Here is a 27,732-nt window from a genome sequence, read left to right on the forward strand (position 1 = left end):
TCGTGCATTTATTGCCGATATCGCGCAAGTTACCTAGCTCCCGAATTACGTGGAGTACCGCGGGTTACCGTTTACATTGGGCGTGTTCCCTCGGACGTGGCGTGCCCGAAGCTAGTTCATGTCGCAAATATTGGCGCCCAACGTGGGGCCCACGCCGTGAAAAATCAGTGATAACTAATGAAAATAAAATCTGGAGAGTGAGAGAGTAAAGCTTAGTATAATTAAATAATTATGGCTGTGTCTTTGTCATTGTACTAATCCACTTATTACAGTTAATGTTCTTTCATCTGTGAATACGGCAAATGTATCGTCCTCAATATCTATGTTGTCCTACGCAAGTAAGTTGCGATAAATAGATTTTAAGTCCTATTAAAAAAGGACTCTGGAATCTGTGTGTCATCGCATATATACACGATACCGCTTACTGTGTTGGCGCGTGCCGCAGCGCTCAGCTGTAGAGTTTTTTTCTACACGTCGCTTGTTCGCGGCTGAGCCGCGACGTAAACATCGACACACGTAATAACATAGGTAATACCGTCTAGACCGTTTTCTAGGAAATTAGCGAAGCTCGCTTTTCGAGAAAATAAGTAGGTCAGTAGAAAAACCGAGCCATTTAAATTCTAATTCTTTTTCAGCGTTATTTTCATATTACCGATTCCGAGCGAAGAGATAGATAGATTAGCGAAGAGATAGATTATAGAGTGCCGTTTATCGTGTCTTTCAGGTATTAGTTACATGCGTAGCCCGATTTTCGAGACCTTTTATTTTACAAAAGATATTATTAAATATAAAAAACATGAATATCGTTATCATAAAAAGCTTAATATATATATATATATTTCTTAATATTCTATGTCTTATAATATTTTTGAATTGTATAATGTAGCAAAGGATCTCTTTGTATTTATATTAGTCGTTTTTTAATTTTATAGCTTTTGGTTTAGATTTTTATAGTAATAAAAATTGTGAATACACAAAGTTTGAAAATTATATATATTGTACATCCGCAAGAAAAAGTAACACAAGAAAATTTTTCGAATTTTGTTTTATGTGCGGATAGTGTTCTAAATATATCGGTTTTTAATCAAGGAAAGTGATAGAAGTTGAATTTAATACTTTTCGCGTCAGTCCGATACGTTTAATACTGTTGTAAATAAATAATTTTAAAATTATTGTTTAACCAAATATGGACATGTGAAATAATTTTTCGCAAAATCAACCTGCTATAGACCATTTATAATTTGCGACAGAATTTGTGATAAATACTAATTTATAATATTATTAAGAGGAAACGTTATTTTTAACGCAATTTCTTCTTTTCTTTTTTCTGAATAATTTGATATTTTTTATTTGTATCACTTTTTGTGCGGGTGTCCGATATGTCCATACTTTAATATGAAACGTTCATGAATACGTACACTTATTGAAGCAGCGTCGATTTCAATAGATATTTTGAAAATAGAATTATTATTATCTATTGTATAATTGATATAAGTTGGTACCAAGTTCCGTGATGTACATTGACACTCTATGTTCTTTGGACATTGGAAGGCAAAACTGCTTGTTATAGCGACGAACCAAATTACAATGCATGTATTATGACGGGTATTCATTTTCGTTTGATTAACCTATGAAAACTATTTAGTAAATGCATTATTAAATAAAGATTAATTTAATAATTACATAGAAATAGAACTTTTTTTAAATTTTAAGATACTGCCTGACATTGGATAAATTTATTTCTTAAAGTTTCAAATAAGTCTCAAATAACTGAAAAATTGTAGAAACTGCATTAAAAATGCATTTTTTCTTGTTAGTATTTTGTATTATAATGTGTATAATATGCGTTAAAACTATAATACATGGATTGTTTCTGACAATTTTTGCACAGAGAAGTGCAGTTGTTTGTTCACAAAGTGAACAGCGCTAGGTTTAATTTAGCTGTGTTTGTAAATTGTGTTAGAAACAAAATAGTAGAATAATTAAACACTGTTTATCGTTTACGTAAGTGACATATAAATATACATGTTATTCTTGCAAATAATAATTTGAATCTACTTCTTTATTATTTCTTCTTTATTATTTTTAAATATTATATTATGGCAAGTAAGAAGCAATGTTCAAAAAAACAGAAATTTATTATTTTCGAAAATAAATTACATCAATAAATCGAATAATACTGTATTAGTCACCGATATTTATTTTATAATGATTGTAGAACTTTCACATTTTGCAAACGCATTTACTACACCGCAAATATACGGTTAAATTCTACACTACATACGTGACTGATCATTAACAGAAGCTGACGCATAAATAGATTTAAAAAAATAAAATTTATATTATTTACTTACCTTGTATTATACTAGATACGTTGCAAATAATTGCGAGCTCTGTTTTTAGATTGCTTTCTCTAATAAAAATTAATGATGACAAATGATGCTGAATAATATTATTTCTGTCTACGGATATCACACATAAGCACAGCTTGGCATGTTCCTCGACATTTCTGATAAATCGGATTTATTTTAATAGTAAACTATATTCCTAAGAAAATCCATATAAGCAATGGGTTAACAAAACGACATAAAAGAATTATGATCATTTAATTTACAGAACTATAATCACATTTCACACTCGCACTCAATATTTAAAAAAAAATTGTCAACTACAATCAACCATTCGTTAGACGGCTGATGGACGTTTGCACATTTTTGTCTGCAAGTTGGAGAGTTGTTATCCTTCCATTAGTTCGACGTTGACTGACTGAGTGATCCCGAACTTTTCTTTTTCTCTTTTGATTGTTTCCGCTCTTTTATTCTTTCTCTGTTATTTATTTCTTTTAGCTTTGTATAACTAAACAATATACAAGAAGTGTGTTTAATTGTATGCGTGATACGTAAAAAATTAAAAATACAAAACATAAATAATTTATTTTTCTTGACGATATTTTTAGACTTTCTAAAACAATTATCAGCATCTCACTTAATTAATCTCGAATAATCAGCAGAATTTCCTATCACGTAACCGCAAAATGTAAGGAAGAAAGGAAAATATGGAGAAAGATTACCTTATTGCGTGCTAATTTTTTAAATACGTGATGTTTGTCACATTATTATATTTATACTACACATACTGCACATACTGATATTTAAATTTAATTAGAAAAGTTAATTACAAAATAAGTTACACAAAAATTAAAACTAATTTAAATTAATAATATTTTTAAATATTTATATTTCTATTGCTTAAAGACAATAAACAACATTTGTCAATGAATAATATATTGTCAATGTTTCTAAATTGTAAGTGATATATTTATATACGTATGTATATTTTGCTATATTTCTGCTCATAACTAAAAGTACAAATAGGTGAAGTTAAGTATCATATAGGGTTACCCATTTTCAATGCCAACCTAAAATATGTTGAAAAAATTGCATTATTCAAAAAATGTTTTATACAAAAGTTGAAATTTAGAGAAGCGGTAAACTTATGGCATAACAACATGCACTGCGCAATTTTACTGATAACAGATTTTGTTACAAAGAAAATTAGTTCTTTTTTTGATATCATAAATGTTCAGTTTAGGTGGCAATTAAAAAATAAAATGTAAAATGTATTAAAAAGATAATTAAAGTTTTTAAATATATTTTGAATTTATATATATATATTTGCCTCATTTTTTATATTTTGAGATTGTTTTGATATATGTGTTTACATATATGCAAAATTTTTATAAATATATTTAGCTTACTCATATTGAATTCAATTATTATTCTTTTTCTTTTTATTTTAGGATTTGCAATGCAGCGCGGAATTTGAGTAGCACACTAAGAGCAACCTGCGAAACATATCAATTCTCAAGCCGCAGGTCGAGAAGCAACTTTATTTACCAGAATATTGAAGAAACTTTCTTCTAGACACAGTAAATAGGTTTTTAGAATATTCAATTTCTCATTTTAAAATTAAAAAAATGAGACATCGTATTACATTAAAATTATAGCAACATTTAATTTAGTAAGACGAAGTAAGACAAGTGGCAAAACAAATTTGACTAAAATACTAAGGCGTTAAATAAAGCAATATATAAGAACAAAGTCAATTAAATTTTTTTATTTTATTTGTGAAGATATTTTGCCACAAATAAATTTCACGATCAAAATTTTTGTTTGTTTTTAATAATTAGATTCTTTCTACTTCCCACATTTTACACTAACAATTTCACGATAAATCGTACTTACAGTTGGAACAGTAGCTGATATAGTACTAACGTAATTGCAGTGCTAGCCGCTTTGATATATTTTTGTAAATCAGAAAAAAGAGCGTGCTTTTACTCATAAATAGATTTACTTAGTTTTAGAAGAAGTTCAGGTCGGATCCAATATTATAAAGTACGTGTGTACATCTCTTTTTACCTTTAATATTTATGTAAATACGTTACATATTTCTTTGAAACTGTTGCATACATTACATATATGTTACTTCTTATAATAGATTGACCCTATCGAAAAGCTAAAGTTTCGCTCCATGCTTCGAATCCCACACAATTCTCAACGTACAGTGATAATCTTTCGCATACATAGCAAAATTGTATTATTTTTGTTTTAGGTTGTATTATTAAGTTGTATAAATTATGGGATAATACTTTATTTTTAATATTGTAATAAATCATATTTATCATTTTTACTCGCTGTCAAATCTTCTCTTTCTTTGTATTTTAGAAAAAAATTTTTTACTTGCAGTTGTATCAATTTCATTACTCATGATTATAGCAATATCCGTTGGTAAAAATCAGTAAATATCATTCACGATAGAGTGATCGTAAGTGACTTAGGAAATACAATAAATGAGTTTTTTGTTATCTTTGTTTGTTCACAGTTCATGATTCTACAGTTTAAATTCGAGAACCTCTCTTCGAGCATGGTTTCTTTTCGGTCGTCTGGATTGATGAGGCAGCGCGTATCTTAATTTATCCCAAAACCAAGGATCTCCCCACTGAACGTACGTGTTCATTGATATGTACGCTTTTAGTTCAGGATCCAGATCATCTCTGGGTCCGATGTCACCATACAAGATTAGTATCACTCTTGCTCGACCTTCGCTTAACGCTTGACGATGAGCAGCCCGAAATTCCATTCTTCCCCAGATGCTCTTCAAGAAATTTGGCGACAGCACCACTATTGTCCGTCTAGAATTATCCACGGATCTAGCAATATTATCCGGTATCCATTCGCCCGCTAACCAATCTCGATAATGAACACACAATTTGAATGGTGTTGGGCCACTCTCGAGGTTCGGTATCAACTCGTCTGCTATAAAATCGTGATCCTTGTGCGAGAAGCTCACAAACGCATCGTACAATTTGTTCTTATCCAACTCCTCTTCCGTAACACACCATAAACACCACTGATGCGCAAAAAGCCATATTTTAATGTGTTCTTGGTATTTGTAATACAGACCAAAAATACCACCAATTAATCCAATAAGAGCAATTACTGCACTGATGCTGATAATCATTGTTACGTGAGACGGACAAAAATCGTCCCAGGTCATTTCTGATATGGATGTATTCTTTCTATGACATATTACTTTATAATCTTCTGGCATTTTGATTATTCCGGATTCTGAATAAATAAATTTATAGAAATCTCTAGCATCACAGTCGCATTCCCAAGGATTTTCATATAACGTTAAATGAGTTAAATTGGCAGAATTTCTCCAAAATCTCAGCACATCAGGATGTATTCTTGATAATTTGTTATTGTGTAGCTCCAAATCCTGAAATGTGTATATGTTCAGTATGATTCAAATTTTAATGGTAAAGTTTAAGATTCTTTTATAATACTTTTAAGGATATATAATTTTTATAATTTTATATTTCTGCCATATACAGGATGTTCATTTGAAAACTTTCCAGCTGATTATCTTGAAAAGTATGAAAGATACAAAAAAAAGCTAAAACACGTGTTCCATGATTTCGAGGGGGAAAGAGAACGGCATTATCAATTTTTTATTTGGAAGGCGTTTTCAACGTAATTTGAAGGTCAAATTTGTTTTTTTAAATGGAAACCTATATTTTTTATTGCAGAATTATATTCTACACAAAAAAACAAGTAACTTCTATAGGAAACATTTTTTTATTTGATCACTATTTTAAGAGATATTTAAGAAAATAGTAAGGCCTAGTTACTGCATAAAATTTTGTCATTTATTATAACAAATGTTCAAAATGTTCTCCGTTGTTTGCTAAACAATAATAAAGACGATTCTCAAATTCTGAACGAACATTTTGGAAAATATCTGTTGGAATAGCTCTACATTCCTGTACAATTCTTTGACGCAAAGAATTAAATGTAGCAGCAGTTCTACGAGCACACTGATCTTTTTCTCCATAAATAAAAATAATTTTAACTTGTTCTTCTAAAGAATACACCATTTTATAAAGTTTAATTATGATATTCCTTCAGATAATCTCTGGTACAAGTCTCACATTTGACTGAATAGTACACTGTTCTATTGAAAGACAGAAAGGAACGGGATTTAACACAACATAAACGATCTGATCAACTTTGTTTTCGAAAGGTACGTATAAATATCAACAATTTGCGTCAAAGTATTGTACAGGAATGTAGAGCTATTCCAACAGATACCTTTCCAAATGTTCGTTCAGAATTTGAGAATCGTCTTTATTATTGTTTAGCAAACAACGGAGAACATTTTGAACATTTGTTATAATAAATGACAAAATTTTATGCAGTAACTAGGCTGTTATGATTTATCGAAGGTACAAAGAAAACGTGTGCACTCACTTGCGGTCAATCTAAGAGAGAGCTTTATTGTCGGAAACGGAAAACATACATAAGCGCCATCGGATAGGCGTTTGCTTACTATTAGGCTACGGCGCGGGAAAAACAAATAAAAAATCTTTTCGCAAGTCTTTCCAACATAGGCCTTACTATTTTCTTAAATATCTCCTAAAATAGTGATCGAATAAAAAAATGTTTCCTATAGAAGTTACTTGTTTTTTTGTGTAGAATAAAATTCTGCAATAAAAAATATAGGTTTCCATTTAAAAAAACAAATTTGACCTTCAAATTACGTTGAAAACGCCTTCCAAATAAAAAATTGATAATGCCGTTCTCTTTCCCCCTCGAAATCATGGAACACGTGTTTTAGCTTTTTTTTTGTATCTTTCATACTTTTCGAGATAATCAGCTGGAAAGTTTTTAAATGAACATCCTGTATATACATATATACATATATTTTATAGATCATTATATATAGCTTTTTGTGAAAAAAATTCAAAATTAATTTGTCAAATTTTTTAAATTGACATTTTGAATTTGTTTTAATAGCATACGTTTCTAACAGTTTCTTTAAATTCCTTTTGTATAAATTATTTTTATATAAAGTACAATTAAATTACGCACCTCTGTTGTCTCCGATAATCTATTTTTGGAAATGGTAGATATGTCGTTGTGAGATAAAAAAAGTTTATTTACTGATCTGAGTTTTAATTTTTCCAAGTCTGGTATTTGTGTTAACCGATTATGAGAGAAATTCAAATAAAATTTCGAAATTGTGTTAACCGATTTTGTTAAATTTTGAATAAACTGAATGTTAGGTTCTGTTATATTGTTTGGCACATTAGTTAAGTTTTTATGAGAACAGTCAAATATGAAAGCTTTATCATAAGGCTTCAAAAAGCAATCGCACTTTTCGGGGCATATAGTAATGGAATCTGTGTTTTGTATTTTACAGGCTAAACTTTTAGAATACAACCGGACTTTTTCCAATTCTTTCGGACTATGACAAATTAAATTGTTTAATTCTATCTGAAAATGGCCTTGAACATTACGCATTTCGCCTTCGTAATAACGTAGAAAATCGTACACGTCACAATCACAAGTTAATGGGTTATTTTCCACTAATATTTTTACGTTATGAAAAGTTTTACTTTTCTCTTTTATGATGTATTCGGCATCGTGTAAAAAGATATGTTGTATTTTATTATGAGTCAAGTTCACTAGAATGTTGTCCGATGAAAACAGTAAATCATCTGTCTAAAATTCAAAACATGATGGTATTGTCTTATATTCATAATCCACAAAAACAATTTCATATATCTAATATACATGGTGTTCTAACGTTAAATGATTAAACTTTGTCAGTATGATTAGAAATAACTGATTCACTATTAATAACAGTTTCGTTGTTAATACATTACGAGGTGAAAGTAGGTCAGCAATGTTTATCTAATAAGTTTATTGCGCAATAATATTGTGTGCAATGTGTATGTGCGCAATAATGTCATGTGTGCAATGTGTATGTGTGCAATAATGTCTTGTGTGCAAACGTATGTTTGTATTTTTAATTTTTAAATGTGCGCAATAATGCTTGTAGGCAATCGCTCTGTAGGCAATCGGGAATGTCGGCAATTGAAGCTGTCGGCAAAATGTTGTGGGCAAACGAAGCTGTTGACAAATGGGAATGTAGGCAGTTGAACCCCTCTCTGATGTGATAGTGAAACGTTTCTAGAATTTATATTTATATAACATTTTTTTTCTTATTTCTACTTATTGATCAAACTGGTAAAGTTTAATTGTTTAACTTTAGAACATCTTGTGTATATCACTTTCCGAAGTGCTGTTTTAAATACTTACTTTTATAGTAGATATGTTGTTGTAGCTGAGATCCAATGTCTGAAGTTTCTTGAGATTAGTTATCCAATCCTCCAATATTTCGGAAATGCTATTGTTAATTAAATATATTTTTTCTATGTTGCTGTATAAGTTGAATGTAAAGAACCATTTAGATAATGTAAGAGAATTGTGAGACAATTTTATAATCTTCAAATTTGTTAAAAATCCAAAACTATAATTTGAAATAGTTCTGAGACGATTTCGTTCCATATTTAGTTGTTCCAATCGGAATAATCTATTAAATAGGTTTCTGAAATATAAAAAAAATTTCTGTATCAATAAAATCATAAAACAAGTAAGCAATTATTATCAATCATATAATAAAAGCGATTTGAACATACTCGGAAATGGTAGTAATGCGATTATTTGATAAATTCAATTTTTTTAATTTCCTGGTATTTTCGAAAATATTATCCGGCAAAGTTTCTAGATAATTAGAGCTCAATTCCAGTTTTTCTAACTTTGACAAATCTTGGAATATTTCTACGGGCAAAGATTGGAGGAAATTGTTACTCAATATAATTTCCTTCAACGAAGATGATCTCCAAAAGAGATCTTTTGGTAATGTGACTAGTCCATTATTTATCAGGTCCAAATGTTCCAGGTTTGTTAAATTGCTAAAAGATCCATTCAATAAAGTCAGATTTCTTTGGTTGTGGAATAAGTAAACTGTAATCAATTTTGTATTGTTTTGTATAAAATCTCTCGGCAGATTTATAAAATTGTTTCCTTTTAAAAAAAGATGGTTAAGGTTTTCCAGCTTTGCAAATATATTTTTTGGTAAACTGGATAAGTTATTCATTGAAACTTCAAGATTTTCCAAAGCGACAAGTTTGTCGAAAATACCCGATGGAAGCTCGGTTAATGAATTATTAATTAGATGCAAATACTTTAAATTTGTCAGCCTGTCGAATGCGGTTGGTTCTATCCGTCTCAAACAGTTATTCCTCAAAATGAGTTCAATTAATTTGGGGGTAAAATCAAAAGATTCAGCGACCAAATGTCCAATATAGTTGTTCCATAGTTCAAGAATTATCAATTCTTTCAAATCAGCTAACCGATCATTGTCCAAATGAATGTGGTAGTTTTTTATTCTCAGACTTTTTAAATGTTCAAAACCGTTTAGATTATGCTTTTCCAAGGTCAAGTTCCTGTTTTTGTATGAGTTAAGAACTAATTCCTTAATGTCTGTAGCTCCTAGCATTCGCACAATGTCAATCAATTTGATGTTCTTAGGTAAATTACACTTTTCGAACAGCATCCAGTGGTTAGAAATCCGAGAAATATTATGAAACGTAATATTCAATACGTCCAAATTAAAATGTGACAAGTCCGCTGAGTTGATACAAGTGATCTATGTGAAAAAACATTTTTGATGTTAATTTGATTTAATTATCTAAAAGTTAAAAAAAAAGAAAAAATGTTTATTTGTGAAACTTTCCATGAATTTTATACTAAATTATTTTTTGAAGTGAAATTTTAAGTAAACAGTTGTAAGTAAGACATTGAAAAACTTTTTAAAGAAAGATGGAATAAAAAATATTCATAGAAAATACTTTGCTCTACAAAACATATTATTAACTATAAAAACATGAATATCACAATCATGAAAAAATTAATATTTCTTAATTTTTTATGTCTTATAATATTTCTGAATTGTATAATATAGCAAAGAATCGGTTTGTATCTATATTAGTCGTTTTTTAATTTTATAGTTTTTGATTTAGATTTTTATAGTGATATTGATTGTAAGTACACAAAGTTTGAAACTTATATATCGCACACTCGCAAGAAAAGTGACACAAGTTAAAATTGTTCGAATTTTGTTTTATGCGTGGACTGTGTTCTAAATCGGTTTTTAATCAGGAAAAGTGATAGAAGTCGAATTTAAATACTTTCCACGTGTGTCCGATATGTTTAATACTGCCGTAAATAATTAATTTTTAAATTATTGTTTATCCAAGTATGAACATGTGGAATTATTTTTTTTTAAATCAACTTTGCCTTAGACGATTTATAATTAGTGACAAAATTTGAAATAAAAACTAATTTATAATATTATTAATGGGAAACGTTATTATTAAAGCAATTTCTTCTTTCCTCCTCAATAAACATTAGAACATTCTATGTACGTCCTATGTATATACATATATGTATATTGTATATTCTATGTATATACAGAGAATGTGAAAAGTATATAAAGCACATATCTTATGTATGTGAATTAATTACCACATGTATTGTACATAGGATGTCCACAGTACATACATAGGTATATTCCAAAGATATGCAATGTACATTCGTGGTATATACATGGGGTATATTCCGAGGATGTGCAGTGCACGTTCGCAGTATATACATAGGATATATTCCGAGGATGTGCAATACACATTCGTGGCATGTACATGAGGTACATTCTATGTATGTACATAGTATATACAGTACGTTTTTTTCTCATTATGGATATTCCATGTATATAGAATATTGAATGTTTACTGGGTAATAAACAATTTTCATTCATTCGGATATTTATCTACCCCATTTTTGAACAATTAGTTTATCTAAATTCTCTGTGTTGGGATTCAGATATTAAACTGATAGAAAAAGTTATTACATCTTCAATATCATTACCCGCTTTTTGCAAGTTTTATATAATTCTCATGATTAAAACTTAAATACGAGATAGATAGCGCATAATGTGTCACATAGCGGCAAGCGAACGAACTAATGACTGATTCTATGTATATCCATACAATATCCTATGTACATCAATAAATGTACCTATATCAGCGTATATCGTATGTATGTACGTTACATGTATACATATGGAATGTACACGAGGTATATTCTATGTATTAGGTCGTTCATTAAGTTCTGCGGTTTTTTTTACCTTACATTAAAACATAAATCTATCGTACTTAAAGATTTTATTAATTTAAAATACATATATTGTCCATCTTGATCGACAACCTTTTGCCAACGTTCTGGAAGAGACATAATGCCGTGTTTGTAGAAGTCGTGCGACTTCTGCGCGAAAAAATCCTCCAAGTACCTTTGGATATCATCCATTAAATTAAAGCGCTGTTCGTCGAGATTATTTTGGAGGGATCGAAATAGGTGGTAATCTGATGGCGCAATGTCTGGGGAGTACGGTGGGTGCTGCATGATTTCCCAGCCAAAACTCTTCATTTTCTGTTTGGTCACCAAAGCAGTGTGTGGTCTGGCGTTGTCATAGTGGAAGACAACACTCTTTCTGTTCGCCAATTCCGGCCGCTTCTTCGCAATTGCCTGCTTTAATTTGTCCAACTGAGCGCAGTACTTTTTGGCGTCGATGGTCTGACCGCACGGAAGCAGCTCAAAGTACAGGACGCCTCGCCAATCCTACCATATACTCAGCATCACTTTCTTCGGATGCAAATCCGCTTTGGCGTCCGATTGCGAAGACTCACCCGGTCCGCACCACGACTTCTGGCGTCGGATGTTGTTGTACACCATCCATTTTTCGTCTCCCGTGACCACCCGTTTTAGAAATGGCTCTAGCAAATTCCATTTTAACAAAGATTCGCAGACCATAATGCGATCCAAAACGTTTTTTTCGGTGAGTTTATGAGGGACCCAAACATCTGCCTTCTTCGTTAATTTAAGCCGTTTTAATCGCTGCGCAACAGTTGTATGGGCAATGTTGAAGTGTTTCGCGATTTCTCGCGTCGTCAGGTGCCGGTCAACTTTAATTGCGGCCAAGATTTGATCATCATCAGCGATGGATGGACAACCGGAGCGGGCAGTATCGGAGAGGTTTGCATCTCCGGAACGAAAGCGCTCAAACCATCGCTGGCAAGTGTCAGCACTTATGACCGAGTCCCCATATACGCCACATATCTCACGCCATGCGTCCGTTGCTTTTACTCCTTTCCGGAAGAAAAATAATAAAATGTGCCGAAAATGCATCTTTTGATTCTCCATTTTTAATGAATAGCGCACACAAAAAACACGTCAAAATACAATAAAGTCTACGGTGAAATGTTAAGTATTATCTAACCTGTCAAAACAATATGCGGCAATCTTCACTTCGGACGGTGCATCTTTTTTTTAAACAAACAAACACCATATACCGAAAAACCGCAGAACTTAATGAACAACCTAATATATACAGACAGCGATCTCGTTTAAATATACATTCTATGCATATCTATAAGATATCTTATGTATATCCACAAATGTATCTACATCAGCGTATATCATATGTATGTACATAATATATACAGTACATTTTTTTTACATTATGGATATTTCATGTATATATTGTACATAGGATATCAAATGTTTACTGGGTCTCTAATAATTTGATATTTTTGATTTGTATCACTTTTTTTGCGAGTGTGCAATATATCAATATGAAACATTCATAATGTGATAAATACGTACCAATATGTAAGCACGGTCGTTGTTAATAGATATTTCGAAAACAAAATTATTATTATCTATTCTACATCTTACATAAGTTGGCACCAAGTTCCTATATGTACATTGACACTCCTTGTTTGTTGGACATTGGAGAGCAAAAATGCTTGTCATAGCGATGAACAGAATTACGATGCATGTCTTATGACGGGTACTCATTTTCGTCTGATTACCTATGAAAACTATCGAGTAAACGTGTTATTAAATAAAAATCAATTTAATAACTACAAAAAAAAATTTTTTTTAAACTTTGAAATATTGCCTGACATTGGATAAATTTATTTCTTAAAGTTTTATATAAGTTTCGAATAATTGAAAAATCGTAGAAACTGTGTTAAAGACTGCGACGTATTTCGCCGTCGCTAGATGAAAACACGAAGCGTCGGGTTTTCGGACGCGAATAAACATGAGCTACCGTCGCTATTAACCGGAGTACGCGAAAACGCGACATGAAGTTGGGCGCCAGACGCAGATGCGTCAGTTCTACTCCACGCAGAGCCTTTCCGATCGCGAAATCCCAAACCCTTATTGTATCAGAATATCGAATTCGGCAAGGACGGGCTCGGCAAGCTCAACCTAACGGTAGAGGGACAAGGCGGTGAGCTGGGTACGCGAAATAACAAATTGAGATTAGACAAACACAACGGAACACATGAAAGAAATAATACACGGGCATCTACCAAATAATGGAAAATAATAACAAATTTATTCGAATCAGAAAAATGAATTACAGCCGTAAAAAGCAGAATAAAAAGAAAAATAAAAGAAAAAAATAGTCGTTAGAATACGAGATTTGATAATCGGTGAAGAAGGAAGTAAACTGAAATTAGCGTTCGCTATCGGAAGCTGTTACTTAATCTAAAGCGGCTCGACTAGATATATTAAATGAACAAGTTGAAGGGCCGACGCCTAGCGGCGGATCTCGAGCGGAATTAACCTACGACGCTTTACAATAGCTAGAGCTGTTCGAAATATAAAAGAAAAGAGTATTAATTAGTCCGGATCTGGTCCGGGAAACGCATACGTTCACGGGGCTACCGAGTCCGGAAACGCGGTAGGCCGACGCGGCCGTACTTAATAACTAACAAAACCGAATTTTTCCCGAATACGGCTCATATGCACGACACGCGGACGCGAATCTTTAACGCGAACGAGACGGACAGCACAACACGGAACTACATTCACGCGAATCGGCGATCGCACACGCCCTACGACAATTACAACGCACAATACGGTCTTCGCTATCTCTCTCGCACTCACGCTACACACAGACAGCACAAACAGCTGATTACGCTCGCGGCGATCTCCCCGATGTCTCACGCATGTGATACGCGCAATTTCGAGTCATGCACGCGATACAATACACTTGCGAGTACGCCCGATTTCGCTCGCTCGGTCTATCTTTCCGGAAGCCCGAAAGCCTCCCCGAAACAACCAAATTCACGGCAAGAATTCATTAAAACGTGCGGCCGACAACGTTAGCTAACCCGACGCGACCTTTAACCTACAAGGGCACACGAGAAGCTGGTTGAAGTTTGGAACGTTCCTGGAACGATTTTTTAAAAATAATTTGTCGCTCTTGTCCTTTTGCAGGGAGGAAGTTTCAAAATCCACAAACAAAGTACAAAAGAGACCGATCCGATACATGCGTCGGAAAACACCCTTATACCCGAAAAACTACCCCCAAAATCACTTAAACAATTCTAGCCAAGCTAAAAATGATTTGTCGCTCTTTTTCTTCTGCACGGAGAAAGTTCCGAGGCCCTCACACGACATGCATAAGAGACCGATCTGATACATGCGTCGGAAGACACCCTTACACTCGAAAAACCACCCCTAAAATCACTTTAACAATTCTCGCCAAGCTAAGGGTGTCTTCCGACGCATGTATCAGATCGATCTCTTTTGCATGTCGTGTGAGGGCTTCGGAACTTTCTCCGTGCAAAAGAAAAAGAGCGACAAATTATTTTTAGTTTGACTAGAATCGTTTAAGTGACTTTGGAGGTGGTTTTTCGGGTAAATGGGTGTCTTCCGACGCATGTATCGGATCGGTTTCTTATGTATGTCATGTGAGGGCCTCAGAACTTCCTCTATGCAAAAAAAAAAAAAAAAAAGAGCGACAAGTTATTTTTTGCTAGATAAGAATTTTTTAGACACTATGGGGTGGTTTTTTGAGTGTAAGGGTGTCTTCCGACGCATGTATCAAATCGGTCTCTTTTGCATGTCGTGTGAGGGCCTCGGAACTTTCTCGGTGCGGAAGGAAAAGAGCGACAAATCATTTTTAGTTTGGCTAGAATTGTTTAAGTGATTTTAAGGGTGGTTTTTCGGGTGTAAGGGTGTCTTCCGACGCATGTATCGGATTGGTCTCTTTTGTACTTTGTTTGTGAGTCTCGAAACTTCCTCCCTGCAAAAGGACAAGAGCGATAAATCATTTTAAAAAAATCGTTCCAGGAACGTTCCAAACTTCAACCAACTACACGAGACGCAAAACACGAAATACCGAGCGAACGACCTCGCGACGCTACGGGATTCTCGCAAAAGCCTCAATTTGTAACCAAAGTAATACAACGGCAACCTCACCGGAATTCTGCTCGCTGGACGCAACTTCTCGCCCTCTCGCTCTCTCGTTTTCCCGCTCTCTCTCTTTCAACTCGGCAAGCGGGAGGCTTTACGCGACAATGGCCGGAACGCAACAGGACGAGCCCTGGATCGCGATCATGGACGTACTAATATCTGGACGGAGCGTTATGGCGCGGGGGGTGAAGACTTTAGGGGAGGGAGGGGTCGCCATATTGGTTTGCGATACTAGTGCTGCTTTCTAGTGGTAGAATAAAAAGACGTTCATGTTTACACATATTAAATTTTGAATTGTGTGGCAGTTAAATAAAATATTTGCGGTATTATTAAAAATTGGAAAAATGCCACTTTGTGCAGCCATCGGTTGCCGCAATAAAAGCTACCGAAAAAGTAGAGAACAAATTAATGTTGAAGAAAATCTTGAAATAACATTTTACAAGTAAGTATTACATTATAATCTAAAAATTAAATTTACTTTTAATAAAATAAGATTTTTTAGCAGTTAAAGTTATAAAAATTTAATGTAAAAGTTTTTGCTGCTTATTTATTGTAGCTACTTGCTTGTTTTATATATTATATATACCTATATTAATACTAAAAGACAATTTTAATACTTGATATGTTGCATAATGTAATTTTATATATTTACATTTCATAACATTTTTCAATTATATTTTTCTTAACACTAAATTAAATTTATATAAAATGTATATTTGTGTAACATTAAATTGATGTATTTTACTAGATTTCCGAAAGAAAAAACTAAAAAATTAGCTTGGGCTGAAGCAATGGGCCTTCGTGTGGAATATTTACCCAAATCTGCATATTTATGCTCATTGCATTTTTTAAAAGCTGATTTTGATCGTACTTCTGTTACATGTACAAGATTAAGAGAGTTTGCGATTCCACATGTAAGTATAATTTTATTTACAATTTTATTATGCTTTAATTTTATTGTTTGAAATCTTTGAGTTTTATAAATTTAAATGCGTGCATATCTTAAATATTTCAATTACGAATTCGTCTGTTGAATATTGTGTTATTCTAAATATTTTTTTTTGAGTATAAAATTAATTGCATTTCACTATAATTGCACATTTACATCAATATAATTTTGAATATTACATTTACAGTCAAGTACTTTACATGATAAAATTGAAGATCATGAAACTAATGAAAATAATGAAGCAATGGAAAGCGAATTGCCAGTGGAAATGTCATTTGAAACAACTGAAAATAATAAAGCAATTGAAAGCGAATTGCCAATGGAAATGTCATTTGGAACATCTGTTGCCAATGATGAATTGGCAGTAAGTATATTTCAGTTACACACTCCACGTATATGTAACAAATAATTATTATGAAATTGTGCTTGTTATAATTTTGACTTTTGTATCTCTTTTGTATCTCTTTGACATTTATATAAAAAATGCTGTAAAGTGTTTTTATTTCTCGTGCACTATATAATGAATAACATTTTTAATTTTATATATAATTACAGTTGGAGTCGGAATCAGAAATTCAAACACACATGTCACATGGAAGAATGTGAAAGAGATACCAAAGAATTAGAGGACACACCAAGAAAAAAATTATTGCGTAAAACATTAGTCAACCAAAGAAAGTTTTATCAACGACAAGTGCGAACATTAAAGCAAAAAAACAAGCGTTAAGAAGAACGAATCACAAAGATAAATACAATATTAAAGGAGTTAAAACAAAAAAGTTTATTAACAGATGAACATGCAGATTTATTAAAAACAATTCATAAGTGTGAAATACCATTGTTTAAGCGTGTAATAGCAAAAAGTAATGCATCTATTAATAAGAAAAAGCATCTTTCTAAAGAGTATTCGCCTGAAATTAAAAAATTTGCATTAACTTTACATTATTACTCACCTAGAGCATATAATTATGTACGCAAACATTTTAATGCATGTCTGCCACACCCAAAATCTATAAAAAAAAAAAAGTAAGTGGTATAAATCGATCAATGGAAATCCCGGTTTTATGGAAGAAGCATTAAACAATATTTCTAAACGAGTAAAAGCTACAAGTTATCCACTTTTTGGTACCTTAATTTTTGATGAAATGTCAATTAGACAACATATTGAATATGTTGCTATGTAGATTTTGGGGATGAAATTATAAGTGATAATACCAACATTGCTAAAGATGCTTTGGTTTTTCTTTTTGTTTGTATGAATGCTGCATGGAAAGTACCTGTCGGCTACTTTTTAATTAATGGAATAACGGCAGATCAGAAAAGTAGTCTGATTAACCGTTGCATCAGCTTGTTGCATGATACTGGTGTGAGAGTTGTTGGGTTGACTTTTGATGGTGCTAATATTAATTTAAGTACTGTAAAAAAATTGCAATGTAATTTAACACCAAGTTGTTTACAGACTTGGTTTCTTCATCCGGTTACGAAGGAAAAAATATTTATTTTTCCTGATCCATGTCACATGATAAAGCTAATTCGTAATATGTTTGGAGATTGTAAGATTATTTTAAATGGCTCCAAACAGCTTATCAAATGGCAGTACATTATACATCTAAATAATCTACAAAATAAAGAAGGTCTCCACCTAGGCAATAAGTTAAGATCAGTACATATTGAATATAAAAAACAAAAAATGAAAGTTCGTTTTGCTACTCAGTTATTTAGCAAATCTGTAGCTGATGCACTTGAAGTTTGTAAAGAATACTTACGTCTTCCACAATTTCAGGATTGTTCAGCAACAATAGAATTTTTATCTATATTTAATGATTTATTTGACATATTTAACTCCAAAAATATGAGGCAATTTAATTATAAGCAACCTATTAATCGTTTAAATTATACAAAAATAATGAACAAAATAGAAGAATGTAAGCCTTACATTTTTAATTTACGGCTTCAAGATGAGATTCGAGTTATTGATTCTGCAAGAAAACCTGGTTTTCTTGAATTTTTGATATGTATCGAAAGTTTAAAAGAGTTATATAACGAATTTTGTGATAAAACCAACAATTTAAATTATATTCCAACATACAAAATAAGTCAAGATCATATAGAATTGTTTTTTGGTTGCATTAGATCTAGAGGAGGTTACAATAATAATCCCACAGCTCGCCAGTTTAAGGCAGCTATGAAACAATTATTAATTCATTCTGAAATTAGCAATTCGGGTAATGGTAATTGTATACCTCTTGAAAATATTGAAATTATGCACGTGACTTCCTCACAAAATAGTGAGCATATAATTAACAATTTAACTCCATTGATTGATAATCTGCAACTAAATTATAATGTGTCTCCAGACATAAACGATCATGACTACTTTTCAGACATTCGTACAATCACTGAATTTTCTTCAAGAATTATTGTATATATTGCCAGTTTTGTAGTACGACACTTAAAAAAATCATTGTATTGTGAGGAATGCGTTTATGCACTAACAACAGGTGAAAAAAATGTAAATTCTATTTTAGTACAAGTAAAAAGTCGTAATAATTTATAATATCTATCATCTGATGTGACCAAAATTTGTCATGAAGCAGAAAGAGTCATACGTTTTGCTTTAGCAGAAAGTGGAGGAAAATTTATGAAAAATAAATTTTTGGAAGCTTATCTTGTAAATTGCGTTCTTGTAAAATTCACAGAATCGAATAATTTGTTTCTAAACTTAAAAGAACATTCATATGATCAAAATCCTTTGGAAAATCATATTATACATTTAATCAAAGCAATTGCCTGTAAATATATAAAAATTAGACTTTACCATATTGGTAAACAAGCTATGGATAGCGTAAGAAGTGAAAGACACTTTCGCAATAAATTAACACTGTTTCAGGGACAATAGTATTTTAAATTTAAAAAAACATTCGATTTTGTTAATTTAAAAAAAATGCTACTTTATTTATAAAGATCTAAGAATTACAGTATACGTTTATATTTTATTATATGTTTATATTTTTATTATATGTGCATATTTTTATATCTGCATACTATACAAATATTATATAAGAATAAATATTGGAACTGTTCTATATCTAAAAAATATTATTTTAAATTATAAGACACCATGCTCTTTTTTTCTTCAAACTAACTGAACTTTTTTCCTCTAATTCAATAATATATAAGACAAATGTTTTTATTCAGAAAATGTTTTTACATAAAATAATATATTTACATTTGATTATATTTATATGTATTTACATTTAACCAACTAATGCAGTAATGTTAAACTACAGTTCAATTTATTGATTATTTTTTGAGTTCATTAAAATTCTATTAAATATATATACTAATTTAATATAATAATTACACACCACACACACATATTAAATATTAAACAAAAATAAAAATTATATATAAACAGAATATATGTAAAAAATATTATATTTAATCAATTAATTTTCGTATAAATCCTATTCTCATATATTGGAAATAAAAGTAATATATTTCAAATAGGGCGCTAAAATATCGCCAACCAATATGACCGATCCCCCGCCCCGCTGGTATCATTCCCCTCGCCATGAAATGAACTTTACGCTCCGTCCAGATATTAATACGTCCATGATCGCGATCAATCACGCGTCGATATTCAGCAGCTCGGCTGTGACCGCGCATGCGACGCGGGTCGTGCGACCAATTAGCGCGCTTCCTTACGCGCGTGACCTTTGGCGCCGGACAGTGGCGCTGGATCTTGGGGCTCCGCGTGCTGGCGCGAAATCCATTTTTATTTGTAAGGGCCTCCCTCGCCCTCGACCCTACGGCGTCCCGGGCCCACGTGAGCTAGCGGAGTTGCGGCTAATCCTCTGCTCTCTCTCAACGGCTGGAGCGGCCGGGATCCTCCGGCTGTTTTTGCACTCCGGCCCCGGTTCTCCCGAGTCCTCGACCCTGCCTAGATCCCCGGGCGGGTCTTGTTTTACGCACGTTCACCGCGGTCCCCTTTCGCTCCGTCCAGGCCCGGAATCCACCATGGTTTTCCCGAACGTCCTCCGGTTCCGCCAAGGTTACCTGCCCTGTCCTGCCGTGGTGTTGCTTCTTCCCGTTGATCTTCGTAGTCGTTCGATGAGGCGCCGACATATAGAAAAACCACGCGAATTAGTTCTATAGAACTAATTCGCGTGGTTTTTGATTTTAAGAATTTATAAATTCTTAAAATCTACGCTAGACCACTCGGGGAGATTTCGGTGCTTATTAGCTCTCTATTGATCGGATTATTTATCGGAAATTGTTGTTGCATTCCGCCCGTCTTTCGGGTTCATGAAACAGCAACGTTACAAGACACATTTTTTCTTGCTAGTATTTTGTTTTATAATGTGTATAATACGTATAAAAATTATAATACATGGATTATTTCTGACAATTTTTGCACATACATATAAGTGCAATTGTTTGTTTACAAAGTGGCTAGGTTTAATTTAGCTGCGTATGTAAATTGTGTTAAAAACAAGAGAGTAGAATTATTAAACACTGTTTATCGTTTACGTAGGTGACATATAAATATAAATGACACTCTTGCAAATAATAATTCGAATTTTCTTCTTTATTATCTTTAAATATTATAGCAAGTAGGAAGCAATGTTCAGAAAAACAGAAGTCGATTATTCTTGAAAATAAATTACTTCAATAAATCGAATAATACTGTGTTAGCCACCGATATTTATTTCATAACGCTTGTAGGACTTTCACATTTTGCAAAAGCATTTACTACGCAAATATACGGTTAAATTCTACACTACATACGTGACTGATCATTAACAGAAGGTGACGTATGAATAGATTCATAAAAATAAAATTCATACTAATTACTCACTTTGTATTATATTAAATACGTTATAAATGTTTATCAGCTCCGTTTTTGCTTTCTCTAATAAATAATAATGATGACAAACAGGGACGGATTTCGGTTTCTGCCGCTCCTAGGCTGAATCAAATTTGCCGCCCCTTAATGACAGTGGAGCAAGGGGAAATTTTTTTATTAATTAAATAAGAAATAGATAATAAAATAGGGAACAGGTATCTTATATACAGGGTGTCCCATTTTAATTTATCATCCTAAATATTTCCGTTCCCTTGCATTTTACAAGAAAATGTTTCAGACAAATGTTGTATGGTTTCAAGAGGGCCATAAAATAATTTTATTAGTTTGACCTTGGATAGTCGTTTAAAGGTCACACGAAGGTCACCTTCAATTTCTTAAATTAAAACCTCCATTTTTTATTACATATTTTTATAGCTTATTTTGAGAGCTTTCCAAAACACTATAATAAAGTTATTTTCCATTAAGTATTTGTCGCGTTATGAGGTTTAAAAGTTACGATACTGCCGGCATTAGCGTTATCCGAGATGTACCACGTGGAGATTGCACGGTCAGATTTACATCTCTCGTGTGTGTGTGTGTGTGTGTGTGTGTGTGTGTGTGTGTGCGCGCGCGCGCGCGCGCGCGTATTTAAAAATAATTAAGTATTTTATTGAAGGTATTCGAAGACACGTCCACCTTGTTGGATACATAAGCGCAATCTTTTATGAAAATTGTTACGCACTCTATTAAGAACAGTTGGTGTTATGCTTCTGAACACGTTACGAATACGTTGTTGCATATTTTCAATAGCCGTCGGCTCAGTCTCGTACACTTTTTCTTTAACATATCCCCAGAGAAAAAAATCCAATGACGTCAGATCCGGAGATCTAGGAGGCCACTCCTGAGTTTGACTATCTAAACCAATCCATTGTCTTCCGAATACATTATTTAAATAGTCCCTGACGTCACGTGCTCTGTGAGCGGGCGCTCCGTCTTGCATAAACCACATTCGATTACGTGTCTGAAGATCAACATTCTCTAAAAGAATCGGTAACTAATTTTGCAAAAAAAATAAATAACTTTGCGCATTAAGGTTTGCTTGAAAGAAATATGGACCAATAACAATCAAAGTTAGAAAGCGATTCGCAGTTGATTGTGGTACACCATGTTGATGTTGAATTTTTCTCGTGGAAGTATGCGGATCCATTTGAATAGCAGCAACAGTTACCAGCGTTTTCACTTCGTCAGCTCCAGTCTTTTGACGTTTTCTCTTTAAATCACCTCTTTCAGCTCTATGAACCACATGTTTTATTGTTACTCGCGTTGGATGTCGTCTATCAGAAAATCTCTCAGCATATAATCTTTCCGCAGCTTTATAATTGCCTCTAGTCTTACCTATAATACGTATCATATCAACGATTTCATGTGGATAGTCTGCCATATCACAGACCTTCTTAAAAAAACTTTCTACGTATTGAGAAAAATGCTATGGTATCAAGAGAAATCAATGTGACCTCTAAAAATGTTGGGTCACACAAAAGGACTCGACTAGTAGTTTGGAAAAATATTCCTTAAGTCAAACCACGTCTGATTTCTCTTGATACCATAGCATTTTTCTCAATACGTAGAAAGTTTTTTTAAGAAGGTCTGTGATATGGCAGACTATTCGCTCGCAGACTATCTCGGATAACGCTAATGCCGGCAGTATCGTAACTTTTAAACCTCATAACGCGACAAATACTTAATGGAAAATAACTTTATTATAATGTTTTGGAAAGCTCTCAAAATAAGCTATAAGAATATGTAATGAAAAATGGAGGTTTTAATTTAAGAAATTGAAGGTGACCTTCGTGTGACCTTTAAACGACTATCCAAGGTCAAACCAATGAAATCATTTTATGGTCCCTTTGAAACCATACAACATTTGTCTGAAACATTTTCTTGTAAAATGCAAGGGAACGGAAATATTTGGGGTGATAGATTAAAATGGGTCACCCTATATAGGATTCTTTGAATAATAATAAATAACACATTCTCTCGCGCGCACGCGCGTTTCCAGTTTTTCTTCTTTAATTCTCAACCGATTTTGTTGACATTTTTTCTATGATATTTAATGTTACCCCGAGCATATAAAGCCAGAAATGTAAAAAACGTAAAAAAATTTTTAATATTATAAAAACTTAAAGAAAAAATTTCAGCAAAATCGGTTGAGAATTGGAAGAGAAAAACGGGAAATAAATTTCGCCGAAAACGCCGGAAAAAATAGCACTTTATATACTCTTTAACAGTAATGATCACAAACATATTTATATTATGACTCTTTTGATGAAAATCAGAATGTATTTCGAATAAAAATCGTAGTGTTAATAAATTTTGCTTAATTCAAAAATTAAAAATTTGCCACCCCCTAAAATCTGCCGCCCTAGGCTATAGCCTATCCAGCCTAATGGGAAATTCGCCCCTCATGACAAATGATGCTGGATAATATTATTTCTATCTGTGGGTATCACACATAAGCACAGCTTAACATGTTCCTCAACACTTCTGATAGATCTGTGGGTCCGATGACACCATACAAGATCAGTATCATTCGCGCCCGATCTTTGCTTAACGCTTGACAATGAGCAGCCCAAAATTTTATTTTTCCCCAGATGCTCTTCAAGAAATTTGGCGAAAGCACCACTATTGTCCGCCTAGAATTCTCCACGGATCTAGCTGTAATAATGTATCGATCCGCCCGCTAACCAATCTCGATAATGAATACACAATCTGAATGGTGTTGGGCCACTCTCGAGGCTCGGTATCAGAACATCTGCTATAAAATCGTGATCCTTGTGCGAGAAGCTCACAAATGCATCGTACAATTTGTCTTTATTCAACTTTTCTTCCGTAACAAACCATAAACACCACTGATGCGCAAAGAGCCATATTTTAATGTGTTCTTGGTATTTGTAATATAGACCAAAAATACAATCAATTAATCCAATAAGAGCAAATAATGTATAAGAGCAAATAAAATACTGCACTTGCTGAAGATGACGCATAGATAAATTTATAAAATTTATAAATATATTTATAAAATTATAAACTATACTATGTATAAGCAAAGTAAGAAAATCATTACACACTGTTTACTACATATAGAAATACGTGATAAAATATCACGACATGCAAATAACAATTTTTATTCTCTTTTTTATACTTTTAAATATCATGGTGAGAGAAAAAACTGTGTTGAGAAAAATAAGAATTGAGTGATCAGTTTCCCAGATTAAAATCGGTTTGATCAATACATTGAAAAATAAATATCAGCTATAAATAATTGTTACTGAATAATTGTAGAACTCATGTGTTTTTTTTTAAACGCAGTTGCTAAATAACGCAGACGCAGGTATTATACAATGCGTAAGAGATTAATTGTCTCAACTAGAAATGGTATCTGTCACAATTCATGAAAATAACTTCCACGCCGTTTACTTACCAGTTGTATGATAGATGTATGTTGTGATTATTTTCCATTTGCTCGTTTTTATCTCAATTTTGTCTACTTTCGGAAGGTAATGGCGATTATTAAAAATAATGATATCAATTTAGCCACTCGTATCACAGCATATGCACAGTATTAACATATCAAAATATTTGATCCGTTTCCTTAGTTTTGTGTCGTTTAAAAAAATTTGGAATAAACATATAGATAGGCATTTCACTATGTTTATTTGATTTGTGAAACTGTAGTTGCGTATTATACTTGCAAACGTTTTCAAAGACTGCCAACCGTTAACCGTACCTCATCCGCTATGTTATGCTGTAAGCCTTTTCATCTTTGATTGGAGGAACTATTATATTATTATTGGCATGACGACACTAATAAACTGCATGGCGATTCAACCCAGCGAGAAATGACTCATGGAATTGATGTCGAATCGACATCAATACGATGTAATATCGATGATTTCGACGTCAATTAGACATCGATTTGATGTCGATTAATAAGTCATTTCTCGCTGGGAAGTAACTGCAAGCGCACTTTACTCTTGTTTTCTTCTTGTTATTTCTTTTTTTTTCAGTTTTTTTTTATTATTTTTTTGTCTTATTTATTTTCTTTAAATATTTTATAAAAATATATAAAAATTTCATGTAACAGTAACATATAATAATCTCGGGAATTTTCAATGAAAAAAGTAACAGAAAAAATAGAAAAGAAGTGTTAAATGAAAAATCAATGATGTCGCGTGCCTGATAATTCGTCTATGAATATATGAAAGGATACATAGTAATACAGTAAACAGTAAATATTATGTGAAAATTATTTTTAATGCTTATAAAAAATATTTTTTTAAGATGCGATTAATTCAAAATGAATTGCTTGTCTTAATAATTTATACAGGATGTTTTACCATTATTGTAGAGCTTGTACATTTCCTTTTGTCTTCAATATTTATGCAAATACGTTATATTTCTTAGGAACTATTACATACATAGAATAAATGTTACTTCTTATGATAGGTTGATAGCATCGAGGATGCTTGACTTTTTGTTTAATACTTCGGATCTCACACAACGCCAAATGGCGACGAACATCTGCATACATAGCGAAATAGTATCATTTTGTTTTACATTGTATAATTATGGAATAGCACTTTATTTTTAATATTGTAAAAAATCGACGAATAAACTATCTTATAAAGTACATATAATAAAATATGGTGTTAATACATTTTCTGGTTATAAGTTAGTGATAATTCTATGACATTTATCATTTTTACTCGCTGTCAAATCTTCTTTTTCTTTGTATTGTAGAAAAGAATTTTTTACTTGCAGTTGTATCAATTTCATTACTCATGATTATAGCTATATCTGTTGGTATAAATCAGTTCACGATAGAGTGATCGTAAGTGACTTAGGAAATACAATAAATGAGTTTTTTGTTATCTTTGTTTGTTTACAGTTCATGATTCTACAGTTCAGATTCGAGAAATTCTCTTCGGGCATAGTTTCTTTTCGGTCGCCTGGGTTGATGAGGCAGCGCGTATCTTAATTTATCCAAAATTAAAGATCTTTCCATTGAACGTACGTGTTCATAGATATGTACGCTCTCAGTTCAGGATCCTAATATAGAAGAGGAACTTTTATTTTTTCAATATAACGTGATAACGAAACGTTTCTAGAACCTATATTTATACAACATTTTTTTCTTATTTTTATTTATTGGTGATTTATTGGTATCAAACTGGTGATGTTTAATCGTTTAACTTTATAACACTCTGTATATATCACTTTCCAAGGTGCTGTTTTAAATACTTACTTTTATAGTAGATATGTTGTTATAGCTGAGATCCAATATCTGTAGTTCATAGTGATTTGTTATACAATTCCTCAATATTTCGGAAATGCTATTGTTAACTAAATATAATTTTTCTAAGCTTTTGTAAAACGTTATGTTGAATGCATCGGACCATTTAGATAATGTAAGATAATTGTAAGACAAGTTAATAATCTTCAAGCTATGTGAAAAAGAAAAACTATGATCAGGAATAGTTCTTAGATGATTTTGTTCCAAATTTAGTTGTTCCAACGAGTATAAATCACGAAATAGTTTACTGAAAAAAAAGATTTTTGTATCAATAAAGTTATAAAACCTATAAGCAATTATTATCAATTATGTAATAAAAGCAATTTAAACATACTCGGAAATGGTAGTAATGCGATTATTTGATAAATTCAATGTTTTTAATTGTTTGGTATTTTTGAAGATATCATCTGGTAAAGCATTTAAATTATTGGAATTCAAATCCAATATTTCTAACTTTTGCAAATTTCGGAATACTTTTACAGGCAAAAATTGAAGGTAATTGTAACTTAATGCAATCATTTTCAGCGAAGATGATTTTCAAAAGAGATATTCCGATAATGTGACTAGTTCATTATTCCACAGCATCAATGTTCAGCATCATTGTTCCAGATTTGTTAAATTGCTAAAGAATCCATCCAATAAAGTCAAATTTCTGGTTGTCGTATAAATAAACTGCTATTAATTTTGTATTGTTTCGCGTAGAAGATCTCTTGGCAGTTGTCTAAAATTGTTTTCTTTTACTCAAAGATAGTTAAGGTTTTCGAGCTTTGCAAATATATTTTCTGGTAAACTGGATAAGTTATTCATTAAAACACGGAGGTATTGCAGAGCGACAAGTTTG

The 27,732-nt window shown here is 32.3% G+C and overlaps 1 protein-coding gene across 4 annotated transcripts; it reads right to left on the reverse strand.

The window, feature by feature from the left end:
- Nucleotides 1-4,395: 4,395 nt before the first annotated feature.
- On the reverse strand, nucleotides 4,396-26,907 carry LOC105668602 (protein toll-like). Of its 4 annotated transcripts, none has more exons than XM_012361047.2 (6): nucleotides 15,747-16,230; nucleotides 13,131-13,348; nucleotides 9,047-10,059; nucleotides 8,667-8,955; nucleotides 7,434-8,066; nucleotides 4,396-5,781 (listed from the first exon to the last, which is right to left on the reverse strand). In XM_012361047.2, exons 2-6 carry the CDS (start codon nucleotides 13,323-13,325, stop codon nucleotides 4,891-4,893), a joined length of 3,021 nt encoding a protein of 1,006 aa, XP_012216470.1. In that variant the 5' UTR covers nucleotides 13,326-13,348; nucleotides 15,747-16,230; the 3' UTR covers nucleotides 4,396-4,890. The 4 variants fall into 4 exon arrangements, with proteins under 4 accessions (XP_012216470.1, XP_067205441.1, XP_067205443.1 ...); XM_067349340.1 differs by having other exon boundaries at nucleotides 9,596-10,059; nucleotides 15,747-16,229; XM_067349342.1 differs by lacking the exons at nucleotides 9,047-10,059; nucleotides 13,131-13,348; nucleotides 15,747-16,230 and adding exons at nucleotides 17,643-17,699; nucleotides 25,020-26,907.
- Between the last annotated feature and the right edge of the window lie 825 nt (nucleotides 26,908-27,732).

This window comes from Linepithema humile, chromosome 2, assembly GCF_040581485.1.
Source record: "Linepithema humile isolate Giens D197 chromosome 2, Lhum_UNIL_v1.0, whole genome shotgun sequence".
NCBI lineage: Eukaryota > Metazoa > Arthropoda > Insecta > Hymenoptera > Formicidae > Linepithema > Linepithema humile.

Coding starts and splice junctions, on each gene's coding strand:
- LOC105668602 (XM_012361047.2), bottom strand. CDS start 13,325: ATGAGTACCCGTCATAAGACATGCATCGTAATTCTGTTCATCGCTATG. Junction 8,956..9,046: donor CGCATTACTACCATTTCCGA/GTATGTTCAAAT, acceptor TTTATATTTCAG/AAACCTATTTAATAGATTAT. Junction 8,067..8,666: donor ACAACATATCTACTATAAAA/GTAAGTATTTAA, acceptor TTTGAATTTTAG/ACAGATGATTTACTGTTTTC.